Here is a 17,367-nt window from a genome sequence, read left to right as displayed (position 1 = left end):
ACCCAGTCATCCACACCTCAGGGAGCCAGTTGTTCACCTTGGCACTCCAAATGGAATCTTCCCAGGAACACAGCTGTTGGAGCCAAGGGACCTGCCCTCAACAAACCAGACTCACCTCCCTCCCCATGAAAGGGCCCAAGTACAAGTGCCAGGAACCAAAGGGTTGCCCTAAGCTCATCCAAACCAGCTCCAGAAACAACACAGCCCTCACGTCAGCCCACCTAGATCATGGCTGTCACAAAGTGGCACCCATCAGTCTTCAGAAAAGTCCACAGTCAACAAGGGCATCGACAGAGGAGAGAACACTACCCTGAGAGATGCCTGGGGAGGCCCTACCACCATGCTCACTCGTCCCTGGCTTTGTGCTTTTCCCTGCTCCATTCCCCACATGCTTCCTGGAGTCACCTTCAAAATCAACTACCTGTCCCAAGTGTTTGTCTTACACAGGCAGAAGGTGACAAGAGACAAAATGGCACTCACCTGCCTTGCCCTTGTGTGGTACTTCCATGAGCAAGGGCAAAGCCACTGGATCAACTTCACCACCAGGACAAGACAAAACTCAACTCCACTGTCACCATTGGGAGACTCTAGAATTTCCATGCCTCAGGAAGGCTAGGCTGTAAAGATACCTGTGCATCAGATGCACCTCCTGGCATTCCACCTCTGGGCTCAGGCTACAACACGTGTCTCCCTCACACAAATCCACTCTAAAGCTGGCTCCCTGGCCTTGATGCTTAGCAAAACTAGCACTATGGAGGGAGCACAGCCCACAGAGACCCATCAGCAGCTGTCAGGAAGACAGGAAAACAAAGGATCCAGAAAGACACTTCACTCCAGGGCCCTGGGGTAGCTCAGGTTATATGACCCAGCCAAAAATGCCTGGGTGTCAGCCAGCTCCAGAAACACCTGGCCCAGGGTCACCACCCTCCCCTGCTGCCAGGCTTCCACAGAGACCCAAGGCCTGGCCTGGATAGGCAGCACGGGTGACCTACTGCCCAGCCACTAACTCCCTCTTTGTGAGTCACAGGCAGCTTAGGTTTGGCCACTATGGACCCTTCTAGGTGCAGCTACTGTGTTTCAAGAACAGAACAGAAACAGGCCAGCAGCCTGGCTCTAGGAAGGGTAGGTGAGATCACCCCTCTGCCCTGACACCTGCCAGCTGCTTCCCTCCTGATACCAGTGGAGCCAAAGTTGGGGGGTGGGTTCAGTAGACATAGCCCTGGGCCTGGCTCACCCTACCCAGCAGAGCCACAGGAAAAGTTCAGGTCCTCTCAAAACTTGGCACAGTCCAGCCATGAGGGAGGGACAGGAAAGAGGGTAAATCTGTACAGGCCCAGCCTCTGCTGCTCCCCAGGCAGACAGGGACTCCTTTGGGCTTTCTTTTCTTTTTTTAAATTTATCAATTTATTTGACAGGCAGAGTTAGAGAGCCAGAGGCAGAGAGGGACAGGTCTTCCATCCGCTGGTTCACTCCCCAATTGGCCGCAACAGCTGGAGATGTGGCCAGGAGCCAGGAGCTTCTTCCGGGTCTCCCCTGTGGGTACAGGGGCCCAGGGACTTGGGCCATCTTCCACTGCTTTCCCAGGCCATAGCAGAGAGCTGGATTGGACGTGGAGCAGCCGAGATTTGAACTGGTGCCCATAAGGGATGCTGGCACTGCAGGCAGTGGCTTTACCTGCTATGCCACAGTGCCAGCCCCTCTGGGCTTTTAAGCCCCTCTTTCCAGGCCCAGGGTACCTGGGCAGTGATATCTGGGGAAGTTGTTTTACTCCCCAGAGCTGAGATACTGTTCAAGCTCCTCTGCTGGCCAGCAGCCAGGAACATCTGGCCACTCCATTTCCCTCACATGTCTGAGGCACAAGGCAAGCCGAGTCTCTACAGGGCCAAGAGGGCTGGTGGAACTGCAGTTCCTGCTGGCATGGCTGCCACACAGCGGAGGCCAAAGGGCAGGAGATCTGGTGCTGGAGAGGATCCACAGCCTGGCAGCTTCAGCACCACCACCTAGGACCCCACTAGCTCCTATAGTGTGGGCGGGGCAGACTCTGACCACAGCCAGGGCTTAGGGGGATGCGTGACAGATGGGGCAGAAGGAGCCCCCACAGGCCCTCTGGCTCTGTCAGCCTCCTTGTCTGCCCCCCAGAATAAAGCAGCGGGTCTGGGTCTCACTGGGCAGAACCAGGCATCCGCAAGAATCCACCTCTCAGAAGAAACCATCTGCTGGCTCCCAGGAGAAGCCCCTTCCCCCAAACACATGCTGCACCCTGCTAGAATTGGACTGCCTGGAGCGGTGCCCTTAGCCCAGGGAGGGAGGCATCTCCGTGCCACAGAAATGCCCCACCTGGGGCTGATGGGGGTGGGGAGGTGAGGGGCGGTGCCAGAGGGAAGTGATGGCATCCGTGGTGGTCAGCATCTCCCCTGCTGCCGGCTCACCACTTGTTTACTGGTGGCTGAGCATGCCAGCCCCAGAAGCCAGTGGAGGGGCCAGCAGCAGGTCGAGGCCGCCCCCTACCTGTCACCTCCCCGCAACCATATGCCTGAGCCCAGGGGAGAGGGGCACGTGTGGCCCATGGGTGGAGCATCACCAGGGCCCAAGCCACGTGGAGACACAGCCCACTATCTCCTGAGCCCAGGGGAAAGGTGTGTGGTTGCCCTGCTGGGAGGGGGTGGCCGTGCTTCCTGGGGGGCGCCCTCCTTCCCACTTCCTGGCCCTCCTGCTGCCTAGTTCTGCTGAGTCCAGGCCGCAGGAGAAAGTGGCGCAAGCAGCACAGCCCGGCATTGGGGCACAGCCCATGGCCCAGAGGACAGGTTCACAGCCAACCTGGAGTGAGTGCAGGGGCCGCCTCGGAGGGGGAGGGGCTTCTGGGCGGAGTCTGAAGGAAGAGGAAGGAATGTCCGGGAGCGGAAGGGGCGGGGCTAAACCTGGCGCACGTGTGCGGCAGTTGTTGGCAGTTGTTGGGTGACAGCTATTGTGAGCTGAGAGGTTGGAAACCGCGAAGCTCCTCTGTTATATGGTGGCCAGACTGCCAGATTTCTTTATATTGTGCTGCAGAGGTGGCTGAAAGCCCCTGACAGCTTTGATTATGGAGAAACTTTTCTCGTGGGCGACTCATAAGCGCGCCCGGACTGTGACCGAGTTTGAGAAAAAGCGCTTGAAGAGGCGGCCGCATTTTGGATACCGCCTGCTCTACTGGGAGCTTGGTGCCATTCACAGAGCTGCCAGTGCAGGCAACGAGGCCGCAGTGGAGAAAATCCTGGATTGCGGAAGAAGTCGTGTAGATGACGTGGACCACAAGAGCAGGTACTGGAGGGTGGGCAGCGGGGCCCAGTGCGGGAAGCCCTCGCCCCAGGCTCCCCTGCTTGCTTCCCTGGACACCAGTCCATGTTTATGTACACAAGTCCAGATCCACGTTGTGATACACATGATCGAAAGATAACAAGAAAATTTCCATAATCTCTCAACCCCTGGGTTAAAGTCAGTAAAACCCGATACCTGCGTGCACATGGGATTGTAGAAGGAAACCTTGGCGTGAGAGAACTCACTTTTACCAAAAAGTGAGCTTTAAGTTTTATCAGTCTTACATGCGCCAAACAAAAATATCAAAGTTTAACAATTTTGAGTTACACATTCTACTTGTCATTTACTGCTCTGCTAACACGCATTTGTAATGTAGCAAGTAATGAGGTGCTGTTTTAAATGTAAACATGTGCTATTTTTAGGAATTAATCAGGTTTCTGACAGTTGAAAGGGCAAATGCATTGGAAATCCAAAAACATAATATGAAAAAAAAATTAGAACTTGATACTGGTTGCATTTAATATTCATAAGAAAACACAGATTACTTATGCATGAAATACTTCTTAATGGAGGAAAAGTAGATTTTTGTAACACAAAGCTAAATTTCTGGTCGAGTTAAAAGTTGTAAATAAACAATGTGAGAAAAATTTCAGAAAAAAACACAAATCGGAGCAATAAATTTTTTAGTGGCCAAAGACTTGATTAAGACTGAAGTCAAAAGCAAACATTCTGGGGTGAACAGTTCAGCACAGTGGGTGAAGTCACTGCTTTTGGATGCTGGTGTCTCATAGCTGAGTACAGGTTGGAGTCCTGCCTACTTTGCTTCTGATCTGACCCCCTAGCTTTGGCCAGGCCTGTCCTTGGCTGTTGTGGGCATTTGGGGAGTGAATCAGTTAATGGCAGCTCTTTGTACCTTTCCTCCTCTCCCTTTCACTCTGCCTTTTAAATAAGCAGTTTTTAAGGAATTACTCTGAATATTTGCTTAGGAAAATAAAAATAAAACTTCCTGTGTATCTGGATGAAAATAACAAAACAAAACAATGTATCTTCAAAAATGTTTACAACGTGGTTATTTCAGGTGAAAAAAATGTATCTTCATTTTACAGAAATCTGTGCAAAGCAGGAAAACAATACCGAACTTAATTTTAAATTGGGATATATATGTGTTGTAGGTATACAAGTGATCTATGGACATAGAAAACAGTATTTAGTGTCTCTGGTGAGAAAAAGAATTTAATTTGAAAGATGAATGAAATGCTACATTCCATCCACATAGTTTATGATAATGAATAGCAATATTAGGGGTAAAGGTCAAATTGCTTGTGACTTTTTATATTGAGAATTTGGTTCTAAGTACTATGTCACTTTTTTTTTAAAGATTTATTTATTTATTTGAAAGAGTTACAGAGAGAGAGGAGAGGGAGAGGGAAAGGGAGAGGGAGAGAGAGAGAGAGAGGTCTTCCATCTGCTGGTTCACTTCACAATTGGCCACAATGGCTAGAGCTGTGCTAGTCCTAAGGCAGGAGCCATGAGCTTCCTCTGGGTTTCCCACGTGGAAGCAGGGACCCAAGGACCCAAACCATCTTCTGTTTTCCCACGACATAGCAGAGAGCTGGATCAGAAGGAACAACTGGGACTCGAACTGGCACCCAGTGGGATGCTGGAACTGCAGGTGGTGGTTTTACCAGCTACACCACAGTGCCAGCCCCCTGTGTCGTATTTGAAAAACGCATATGCCCTCCACCCTTCAATTTCATTCTTTTAAAATAACTTTTAGAGGTAGGCATGCCATTTTTTTCCTCTTACAACTGCTTAAAAGGGCCATATGTTAAGAAGAACCTACATAATGGACCTATAAATTATGGCGCATTCATAGATTGCATTGATAGGTGACCATTAAAGGTGGGGAGTCCCACAGATGCATGTGGACATACAAATATGTAGGCAATTTGTATGAGAAAAGTGTTTGTTTATACATACACACAAATTGCGGACTGTGTTAGCCAACAAAATGTGATTAAAATTGTTACTTAGAGGTATTTGAATTCTTGTGAAATTTTCTTTATCTTGTCATTTCCACAATGATCGGATGTAGACACTCTAGTTAAATTTTTAATATTACTGAGATTAAAGAATTACTTTGTTTTTAAACATGTTTGTAATGTTATCTGTCTCTTCTAAACTATAGAACTTTTAGAAACTAAAATTTAATGCCAATCATATGGCTAGAGTTGCCATAAATGTGTTTTTATATGCTATTTTGCGCTTATTGTTAGGCACCATGGGGATTGTGTGATCAGTAGGTATCAATGAGCCATTTTTTTTCTATTTTATAAAAACACTTTATATAAAGATAACACACTTCATGTATTTCATATATACAATGTTAAGAACATAATGGTACTTCCCAACCTATTCTCCCTCCTTGCCTGACTCTCACCCTCTCTCCTACTTTCTTATTTTTATTTTAATTTTTACAATGACCAAGTTTCACTTTACTTTGTAATCACAAGCTTAACCTTCCACTAAATAAAGAATTCAATAAGTAGTAAGTGGGAAAACAATGTTTTCTCAGGAGTATAGATAAGGGCTATATATAATCAAATCTAAAATGTCGATTTCACTCATCTGCATATTTTGTACTCTGTATGTTAGTTACTACAAATCCAGGAAAATGTTTTAGTTGCTTGTTGGGACTGGTGTATTTCCCTAAGCTTAATGATCTCCAATTGCATATTGTTGTGAAAGACAGGATTTCATCTTTTATGGTTAAATAGTATTCCATCATGGTTACATAGCACACATTATGTGGTCATCAGTTTATGTACATCTGGGTTGATTCCATATCTTAGCTATTGTGAGTTGAGCTACTATAAATATTGGGTTACAGATAACTCTTTTATATGCTGATTTTACTTCCTTTGGGTAAATTCTGTGGAGTGGAATAGCTGGGTCATATCGTAGATCTATTTTTAGATTTTTGAGAAATATTCCAACTGTCTTCCATAATAGTTATGCTAATTTACGTTCCCATCAACAGTGTATTCGGGTACCTTTTCCCCACACTCTCACGAGCATTTTTTATATTTTTTGATTTTTGGATGAACACAATTCTAACTAGGGTGAGTGTGGAACTCATTGGCATTTCCCTGATGCCTAGTGATCCTGAGCATTTTTTCATGTGCTTGTTGTCCATTTGTATTTCGTGCTTTGAAAAATGTCTGTTAAATCTTCTTCCGACTTCTTAACTGTATTTTCTGTTTTGTTGTTGTTGAGTTTCTTGAACTTCGTATATATTTTGGATGTTAATCCTTTATCCAATGTATAGCTTGCATTGTTTTCTCCCATTCTGTTGATTGCCTCTTTACTTTGTTGAGTGCTTTCTTTACTGTGGAGAAGCTTCTTACCTTGATTTAACTCCATTTGTCTATTATTGCCTTTATTCCCTGTGCTTCTGATGTCTAATCCAAGAAGTCCCTGACTATGCCAATGAATTATGGTGTTTCCCCTATGTTTTTTTTTCTAGTCATTGTATGGTTCTGAGTCTTAGGTTTAGATCCCTGAACCATTGTGAGTTGTTTTTTGTGAAAGCTATAAAGTATGGATCTTGTTTCCTACTTCCACATGCAGAGATCGAATTTCTGCAGCACCAGTTGATGAAGAGACTGTCCTTTCCCCAGGGAGTGATTGTAGCACATCTGTCAAAGATTAGTTGATGGTAGATGCACAGATGAATTTCTAAGCTCTCTAATCTCTTCCATTGGTCCAAATGTCTATATCACTTTATTCCAAAACCAGGAAAAAAGGTTAACAACCAAGAAAGACAACTATAGACCAGTGTCACTGATTAACACAGATAAAAATCCTTAACAAATTCTAGCTAATGGAATCCAACAACACATCTAATAAAATCCTTCACCCAGATGAAATGGGATTTATCCCTGATGTACATAGACATTTTGACATATACAAATTAATAAATCTGATACATCACCTTAAGAAATCAAAGAACAAAACCATAGAACCATAGAATTATCTCAATAGATGCTAAATTTTTAAATGCTGCCAATTACAGTGGGAAAAGTAATGAATTATGATAAGCAGCACTTCAATGTGAGAAATGATAAAGTGAGAGGCATTGACCATATTAAGAGTCAGTGAATTATAATATTTTCTCTAATGCTTCAAGGATATATGGAAAGTCAGGATAATTATATTATCTTACTCAATTAAAATGCTGTTTTTAAGTCATGGTATTAGTAATGACTACGTCTGACAGTTACTGAGCTGTTAGTTTTGTCAGTAACCGTTCTAAATATTTTACATAGATTTTCATTTAAGCATCACAATGGTAAACTGAGACAACTACTCTTTTTCTCCCCATTCTTTTAATCAGGAAATTGAGATACTCAAAGTCCTAGTCATAACTTAAAATAGTATTTAACCAAGCTGTGGTTAATGTAATGATCATGTTATTTTTCTTTTTTTTAATTTTTTAAATTTTTTTTTATTTTTATTTTTTTTAATTTATTTTTTGTCAGGCAGAGTGGATAGTGAGAGAGAGAGACAGAGAGAAAGGTCTTCTTTTTGCCATTGGTTCACCCTCCAATGGCTGCTGTGGCCGGCACATTGTGCTGATCCGAAGCCAGGAGCCAGGTGTTTCTCCTGGTCTCCCATGCGGGTGCAGGGCCCAAAGACTTGGGCCATCCTCCACTGCCTTCCCGGGCCATAGCAGAGAGCTGACCTGGTAGAGGGGCAACCGGGATAGAATCCGGCGCCCCAACCGGGACTAGAACCCGGTGTGCCGGCGCCGCAAGGCGGAGGATTAGCCTGTTAAGCCACGGCGCCGGCTGATCATGTTATTTTTCTTTAATAGGCTTCTCTTTCATTAGTTTAGTGATAAGAAGTGATCATAAAGTTCTTTGTTCAGAAGAAAAGTATTAGATTTGAGGGTAGGGGAATATGCTATTTTATTCTTACAATTACATGAGAATTGCCTGTTTTGTGATTGTGCAATATAATTTCCTATAGGACTGCTCTGCACTGGGCCTGTGCAAAAGGCCATCAAGATGTGGTAGCTCTGCTTATAAGCAGAGCATGTCAAATTGATCGGCAAGATAAAAGGGCTGCAACACCGCTAATAAAGGTATTTAGTGCCCAACCACCCCAGTATAGGAAGGGCTTGGTTTATATACTTAGAATAAAAATGAATTTATCTTATTTATATATGACTACCTGGTGCAACCATTGGGATGGGGAGTTTTTCTTTGAATTTCTAGAAGTTACAATTTGTGATTGGTGTATTACTGGCAGGCTGTACAGTGTTGCACTGAGTACTGCACTACACTGTTACTGGATCATGGTGCTGATCCAAATAGTGCAGATGAAATTGGCAACACTGCTCTCCACTATGTGGCCTATGGAGAAAACGTAAGAATGGCCGAAAAGCTGCTTTCCAGCAATGCAGACATTGAAAAAAAAAATAAGGTATGGATCATCTAACTTAATTTTTACACTATTGGAAATACATTTTTAAAAGATTGACATATATAGAAGCAGTTTCTCATATTTGGGAGTACAAGCTGCATTGAATAAAGATATTTTATAAAAACTGTCCAAGATTTAGGTTTAAATATTGATACCATTGCAGAAATACTGGAAAGGACAGACTGAGAGGCATTTATGGCCAGCATTTATAAAAGCACTGAATTTGTTAAAGGTCAGACATATTTTCAAATATATTTTCCCAGTTACTTTTTTCTAAGTGGTGCAAAAACAGGAGAAGCCAAATTTTGTCTTGACATAGGCTTTTGCTTAAAACTCAAGAAAAAAGCATGTTATAAGTAAACAGAAATATGGCTGTTGCTGTCAATTTCCTAAATAAGTTTATTTATATAAAAGTTACCTTAGAGTGTCAAGGGTTAACTGGGAAACTTTGCAAGAGAAAAGGATAGAAGAATGAAACGTGTAAATTAGGTAATTGAGGGAAAATATGGAGGTGGGATTTTTTGATTTATTTTTGTTGAGTTTTGTGTAGACCAAGTATTCTTTGAAAGTATAATAACTTGTACTTTCATTAATATTATTAATAAGTTGTAAATTTGCTTTGGGGGAACCATATTTGGAGTGACTAGGTGGTGATGAATGTAGAAAACAAGAGGGAAGAACAAATGATTGACATTTTATTCTGGTAGGAAGTGCTGCTGAGGAAAAGTGTCTAAACTCAGCTCTCAAATATAGAATGTGTTTGTGGGAAAGTAGAAGAAAAGGATCCTACAAATAAATCTAAGTCGCACTTTGAGTTTACTGTTAGTTGATTTATTCCTACTCAAGAAAAATGAAATGGGATGTTCAGTGTGTGTGTCTCTTCCTCATTCCTTGTTTTGGTCAAGTCTCCAAATGATGTGTGTGAGAGGAGAGACGGAAGTGGTGGTTGTCTGCTGCACCAGTTCTCGGCTGGAGTTGTATATCAGAATGACCTGGAAAAACTTACTAGTCTAGTCTCTCCCAAGAGTATTTTATTTCAGTAAATCTTACTACGCCTTTACATGTATACTTAAAAACATATCTCCGAGAGTCTGATAAAACCCTTGTTAAGAACCACCAAACTCTTAATTGTAATGTGTAAGTTCTTAGGTCCCAAAAACTATTAAGAATCTTTAGAAGAGTTCGAGTTTGATGGATGCTACATTCCAACAATACTAACCTCTGATTTTATCTGTCTTTCTCTTCCTTTATAGTTATAAATTCAAAGAGAAATAATACTAACAGTTCTCAGCCTACAGAATAACGCTTATGGGTCGTTTTACAAAGAAATGTATATTGCAAGCAGGGCTTTATGGTTAGAATTATAGCAAATTATGAACCTTTTTCCTCATTGAAGCTTTATGGTACACAATCAGATCTTGTTGTTTTGAATTCATGGAGCGCTGACACATAATCGCTATGGCAGACTTAAAATTGAAAGCCATGGTAGTGTTAAGAATATGGATGGACATTCTTTTAATAGTTCAGTTTCAACATTCCTGTATCTCAAATATCCATTTGGATAACAAACTGTCAGATTTAAATACTAATGGATGATTGTTTAACTGTTGGAAAATCATATATTGGGTGTGCCCTGTTTACTACATGTTGGGCCTGATCTTTCTTTTTGTGAATTAGATGATGCTAAGAAAAGTGAAGATATTACATGTTAATACCTGCTTTATACAAAATCATTTGGAAATGCATTGCCAGCTGACACAAAGACTCAAAGGAATCGACTGAACATGGTGCAGAGATGTGTGTAGTTTGCCTCTGTAAATTGTTTCAAAATATAAAATTTGGGAGACTGATGCACACCTCTGACTGTCAGGATTATCTGAAGGATTCCAATCAGGGATCCTTGAGCTCAGATTACTGAGTTGTATGCTGTACAGAGGGTTTCCTGTTTTTAAAAAGCAGATACCCTCCAGTTTGCTTCTCTCCCCACCTAGGGGAACACAGGATGCATGGCTTTCTTATATTTCTCAAACACATGATCATGACGTTTTTCTGTTGGTGGACAGTATATATATAATTTGTGCAAAAGTAAATGTTCTTGGAAATATGTATTGAGAAACGCTGTTCTTGAGACAATAATTTAGGTCATCAGTTCAATAAGAATGCTTGAAATATTAACTACTATGTCTTAGGGTTTATGGCTACAGAGGTAAAACATGTAGCCCTTGCCTTCCAGAGGACCTTGTGTTTTTATTGGGTGCAATCAAATAATTGTAATATGCTGTGGTGAGTGTTTTGATGGAAGCAGTGAATCTTGGAATGCAATTGTTTGGAGTGAGTCTTGGTGATGTGTAGGTTCCAGACAATGAGGCAATGGAGAGGAGAGTTTTAAGAGAAATGTGCAGCATATGTGAAAGCACGGGGTGGGAAGAAAGTGCCTCCTTTAATTTACCTTCTACATTTGATGTCCGAGTTTGCATTGTCATCTGAAATGTGTTCAGTTCTGTTGAGAAATATGTAATAATGTGAACTGTGAATCATTTTACAGACTGGCCTCACACCACTTTTAGTGGCTATTCAACAAAACCAAGAAAGTATGGTTAAATTTTTAATATTACAGAATGCAGATGTTTTCGCAATTGATAAGCTACACAGGTAAATTACTTCATTCTATATTTTAAACTCAGTGATGTTTATCAGTTATAAAGTCATTCAAGTCAGAAATATGAAATAAAATGTTAGTATATTATTGAGATACAATGAAAAGTAACAATAAAAATCTATCTGCTAGGAAAGCAATTATGCATACTGGCCAACACAACCAGCTACATAGGAATGGTCATATTCTCTTATGATAGTGACTGCTATATTTTAATAGTAATCTGATTTTTGGTTGTATAGTCTGATATTAATGAAAGGTTATTCATTTTAGTTTTACTGTTTTAATAAATATGAGTCACTATTGAGCTTCTTAAACATTCTGTAATATTTTTTTAAAATTTTTCTGCCGACAGAGGGAAGACCTTTCTCTCTGTCTCTCACTGTCCAACTCTGTCAAATAAATAAATAAATAAATCTTAAAACATTTTTTTTCCTATGTACTCTGATTTTTTTTTTTTGTTTTTGACAGGCAGAGTGGACAGTGAGAGAGAGAGACAGAGAGAAAGGTCTTCCTTTGCCGTTGGTTCACCCTCCAATGGCTGCCGGCGCACCGCGCCAATCCGAAGGCAGGAGCCATGTGTTTCTCCTGGTCTCCCATGGGGTGCAGGGCCCAAGCACTTGGGCCATCCTCCACTGCACTCCCAGGCCACAGCAGAGAGCTGGCCTGGAAGAGGGGCAACCGGGACAGAATCTGGCGCCCACATACTCTACTTTTAAAAATGCTGTAGTATACATAAATAGGAATTGAAAATCATCTTGTCTTTTTGCTGACTTTTTTTTTTGTTAATTTCTTTTTTCAAAGTATATTGTGGTTAAGTTATAACTAAACAACTGTAGGTGGTTATTAGCAGATAGTATGATTTTATCAGTTTTTTCATTCTGCTTTATTTTGATATTTGATATTTTTAAAAGCATGGTTTTTAAAAAATTCTATGAGAGGTAGAGATTAGAGAAACAGAGAGAGAGAGAGAGAGAGAGAGAGAGAGAGAGAGAGAGAGAGAATTAGAACTCTCTCACTTCAGTTTCACTGCTCAAATGCCTGCAACAGTTCAGGCTGGGCCAGATTGAAGCTTGGAGCTAAGAATGCAATAAAGACTTTCATGAAGTTACAGGAATCTAATCATCTAAGCTGAATATAACTAATGTCTTCCGGGGTCTGTATTAGTAGGAGGCTACACGTAGAAGCTGGATCTGGGAATCAAACCAGGTAGTCTGATATGGGAAGGGGACTTCTTAATTGATGTCATAATACCAAGATTAAATGCCTGATCCTTATAATTTTATTTGTAATTAGTATGGGAAGAGGGAAGAAATGTGTTTACTTAGATAAGCTTTTCCTTTGATGACGACAAATAATAAATGAGAAAGAGAAAAGACATATAGCACAAGGCTTAATTCTCAGATGTCCAACCTGTTTGGTGTGCAACCTTGGGAACATTAACTATTAAATCTAACCTGAAGTGAAAGTGGGATAGTAAAGTATCCTATCTTTCAGATGTAGTTGCATATAATGTCATATATAAAATGTAATTCAGTAGCTGACACGTGGTTGTCACCATTGCTAACTGAAACTGCTGTGACTGTTATTGCCATATAATATAAGAGCTTTATGCTTTCAGATAGCTTTTACTTATCTGACTGGGATATATTTAATATTTAAAACTGGGGAAATAAGAGTGAATTCTTCACTTAAAACTGCCTGATTTAAACAAGTGATCTCAATGGCGTTACTATCCCTTAAAGACTTCAAATTAGTAACTTCTATGGAATACCCCAGTTAGACAAGAGGCTTTATTTTGTTTCTTTCTCTTTAACACTGGAGATAATTTCTGGAGATGAGCATTTGATATTCCAAGATGCTTATGTCCATTAATACAAGTAAATGATCACATATACACAGGCAAGATATTAAGTTGGTAAAATAGAGCAACTCAGCTGTTTGAGTAGCCTCATTGAAGTTTTTAATGAAGTTCTCTTTCTGTGATTTTAGAACATCCCTCATGTTTGCAGCACGGTATAGTACGGAAAACATAGTACACATTCTTCTTGAACTAGGGGTTGATGTGCTTTCTGAAGACCTTGCTGGACATTCTGCTAGGGATCATGCTCTTCAAAAACGTAATATGTAAGTGTTTACACTAACATTGTAATCAACATGAAGTTGAGGTATAAGTACTTCATGTTTTCAGATGACTTAGCTCTCACAGTTTTTGGAACGGCAGTGAGTCCCTTTACTTCAACAGTCAGAAACTAAACAGAGGGGCAGGTGCTGTGATGTAGAGGGTAAAGCTGCCACCTGAAGTGTTGGCATCCCATATGGGTGCTGATTTGATTCCTGGCTACTCCACTTCCGATCCAGATCTCTGCTATGGCCTGGGAAAGCAATAGAAGTTGGCCCAAGTCCTTGAGCCCCTGCACCTGCATGAGAATCCCAGAGGAAGCTCCTGGATCCTGGCTTCAAATCGGTGCAGCTCCGGCCATTGCAGCCAACTGGGGAGTGAACCATCAGATGAAGCCCTCTCTCATCCTCCACCTCCTCTTCCTCCTTCTTCCTCTCCTCCTCCCCCTCCTCCTCCTCCTAGTGCTTCTCCTGTCTCTGTGTAACTCTGACTTTCAAGTAAATAAATAAATCTTTAAAACAAAAAGAAAGCGGCCGGCGCCGCGGCTCACTAGGCTAATCCTCCGCCTTGCGGCGCCGGCACACCGGGTTCTAGTCCCGGTCGGGGCACCGATCCTGTCCCGGTTGCCCCTCTTCCAGGCCAGCTCTCTGCTGTGGCCAGGGAGTGCAGTGGAGGATGGCCCAAGTGCTTGGGCCCTGCACCCCATGGGAGACCAGGATAAGCACCTGGCTCCTGCCATCGGAACAGCGCGGTGCGCCAGCCGCAGCGCGCTACCGCGGCGGCCATTGGAGGGTGAACCAACGGCAAAGGAAGCCCTTTCTCTCTGTCTCTCTCTCTCACTGTCCACTCTGCCTGTCAAAAATAAAAAAAAAACAAAAAAACAAAAAAAACAAAAAAAAAAAAACAAAAAGAAAGCAAAGCGAAAGGTTGGCTAGTTAGAAGTACAGATGGGTACAAATTCTTTATCTCAGAGATTTGAAGGTCTTTATCCCTGCGGCTGCCCACATTATCCATGTTATTTCAAATATAACCCCTGCCATGATCCTCCAAACAGTGTCACACCTTCCTAGTTCTACTTAGTTGGTTAGGCCTTCAATGTCCAGATTAGCAGGAAATTTCATATTTTGTCCTGGGAGCTGCCTCTTAAATTCTTTTTCTTGAGTTTTACAAGAAGCCAGGAAGTTCCATAAGCCTGACAAGGCAATCTTCCTTCATCAGAGAGATGAGGTTCTCAAGGCAATCTTCCTTCATCAGAGAGATGGGGTTCTAATAATTCTTATTTTTTGGGCCGGCACTGTGGCTCAACAGGCTAATCCTCCGCCTTGCGGTGCTGGCACACCAGGTTCTAGTCCTGGTCGGGGCGCCGGATTCTGTCCCGGTTGCCCCTCTTCCAGGCCAGCTCTCTGCTATGGCCTGGGAGTGCAGTGGAGGATGGCCCAAGTGCTTGGGCCCTGCACCCCATGGGAGACCGGGAGAAGCACCTGGCTCCTGCCTTGGGATGAGCATGGTGCGCAGGCAGCAGCGCACCGGCCGCGGCGGCCATTGGAGGGCGAACCAACGGCAAAGGAAGACCTTTCTCTCTGTCTCTCTCTCTCACTGTCCACTCTGCCTGTCAAAAAATAAAAATAAAAAATACTTATTTTTTATTTTTTATTACTTCCATGTTGCTAGGGAAGCTGCCCCTGCAGTCTAGTAATGATAGACCTTTGTTACCAGGATTCTTTTACTGATCCAGATCCCTAGTCTTCGTGGTGATGTGCACTTATATCCTGAGATTAAAATGTCTATTTGTTGACTTACATATGCCTATATACTCAGTCACTGTCCACAAAGTATTAACACCCCACTCTGACTTCCTAGGTTTTGGCATGTATATAGCTAAAAAATAGGCTATTTATGAGAACCTCAGGTGGCATCTACTTCTTAGCCTTAAACCTTCATGATGTGTTCTTTATAAGGTTCTTGACTTTGCTAGTAGTTTATATTTGGTACCATTCTGTTGTCAGACAAATTCAGATAATGTAGGAAAAGATGAGAATTTATTTAATGTTTTGCACCAGATATGTACCCTAAGGCTTCTTTATATTCTGGGCACATATATTCTTGGTTTGTGGAATGTCCCATGTATGTTACTGTGCTCCAGAGTATGTGTTGGATCTAAGGTGATTTGTTTGCTGTAATAGTGAAAATGAAAATCTTCTAAATTATGTGCATTTTATATCAGATTTTCAAAGTAGTTTTAAATTCTGCCTCACAAGCCATTCTTGAGAATTCTCTGAATCTAAAGTATGTTATATGGATTTAAGTGAGCTAAGCCCCATGCATAACTTCTCAGAAACCATGTAATAAAGTGGAGTTTTATCCTCCAAGTTAGGTGGAGTTGAACAGGGACGTTAAGCATCATACTTGCAAATATCAACTGGTTCAGAGTTTGAATCCTTAACAGGAATAGTAATAGTCTGCCCAGTACTTGACAGCTCTTAGTTTTGTACCCTTAGTGTGAATAATCATATCAATTATGTTACCTAACTTAGTGAAGTGATATACTTACAAATGCATGTAGCTGCAATATGTTAAGTAGATGAGGTATCTATGGTTACAGCTGTATGGAGTAACTAATAGCCAGAATGAGAAACTAATGACATTTCCTGTAGCCTGAAAAGTGAAAAAACAGACTACAGATTTTCTTCGGGATTCAAAAATAGTTTCAGTAGTAAATTTCAAGAACAAAGTATTCCATTGCTTCATTTCATTGAGCATTTATGTATTTTATATATTAACACATTAAATCTCTACAACTACTAGTGAAGACATAGGAAAATCCTTACTCTTTAGAAGAGTTTGAGGTTAAAACAAGTGACTTGTCCATACCTGTTGGCTACAGAGCTGAGTCTTCTGAGTTTATGATACCTTATTATGTCATGCTAATTTTAGTTAATTTATTGAGTTATACCCCCTTTAATTCAGGATTTCTTCACCTTACTGTTTTTCATCTTTACAATAAGTTTAAGAAAATTATATTGTAGAACATATAATTATGAAGTGTGTTGGCATAATGTAAATTCTGGTACTAACTTTGATACTGTCAGAAATATTCTAAGGATTTGATACATTTGATAGTTGTCCTTATCAATACTGAAACAATTTTATTCATTCTTATACATAGGCAAAATTACCAACTCATTTCGTTGTTTCGAGAAAATGCTGTACTTGAGAAGATTGTAGCTACAAATCCAGGTAAAACTTCTCCAGCTAGTCCCAACATAGGAAAAAAATGTAAACATAAGAAATAGTTGATCACAGAAGAGCAGTTACAGATAAGTCAATCATTAATCATATGTGTGTTTTCCTTAATCTTTCTTTGTAATCTAGTATTTAGAAATTTTAGAGGTTTATTGTAGGATATTTATAACCTGAAGCACAATTATTTGAAGAAAATCACTAATTGTGGCCCTTTATCTCTTTGTGGCATTTGTGTAATTTAGAAAAAGATATATATCTGTTTATGTGTGTGTGTGTATGTTTGTGTCTGAGAGGCATGGAGACTTACAGAACAAAGCTGCCATCTACAGATTTGTCCTCCAAATGCTCACAATGGCCTCATTTGGATGGAAGCCATAGGCAGGAGTCAGGAACTCCATCTAGGTCTTCCACGTGCTTGGGAGGAGCTTGATTACTTGAGCCTCACTGCCTCTCTGAGTTTGCACAGGCAGCAAACTGAAGTCAGAACATGGAGTTGGTAGTCAAACTCAGCTACTCACACATGGTTACATGGCCAAGAACTTGGGACATCTATTGCTGATTTCCT

The 17,367-nt window shown here is 41.5% G+C and overlaps 1 protein-coding gene across 1 annotated transcript in view; it reads left to right on the top strand.

The window, feature by feature from the left end:
* The window catches only part of LOC133773513 (POTE ankyrin domain family member A-like), a 109,103-nt gene that overhangs the window by 84,211 nt on the left and 7,525 nt on the right, over positions 1 to 17,367 (top strand). Inside the window, exons 8-11 of the mRNA XM_062210822.1 lie at positions 8,326 to 8,440; positions 8,608 to 8,781; positions 11,327 to 11,433; positions 13,430 to 13,564. Of these exons, the coding sequence (XP_062066806.1) occupies positions 8,326 to 8,440; positions 8,608 to 8,781; positions 11,327 to 11,433; positions 13,430 to 13,564 (531 nt within the window). The remainder of the gene's footprint in view (positions 1 to 8,325; positions 8,441 to 8,607; positions 8,782 to 11,326; positions 11,434 to 13,429; positions 13,565 to 17,367) is intronic.

Source organism: Lepus europaeus, chromosome 14 (genome assembly GCF_033115175.1).
Source record: "Lepus europaeus isolate LE1 chromosome 14, mLepTim1.pri, whole genome shotgun sequence".
Lineage (NCBI taxonomy): Eukaryota > Metazoa > Chordata > Mammalia > Lagomorpha > Leporidae > Lepus > Lepus europaeus.
This window is presented reverse-complemented; position numbering and strand designations above follow the sequence as displayed.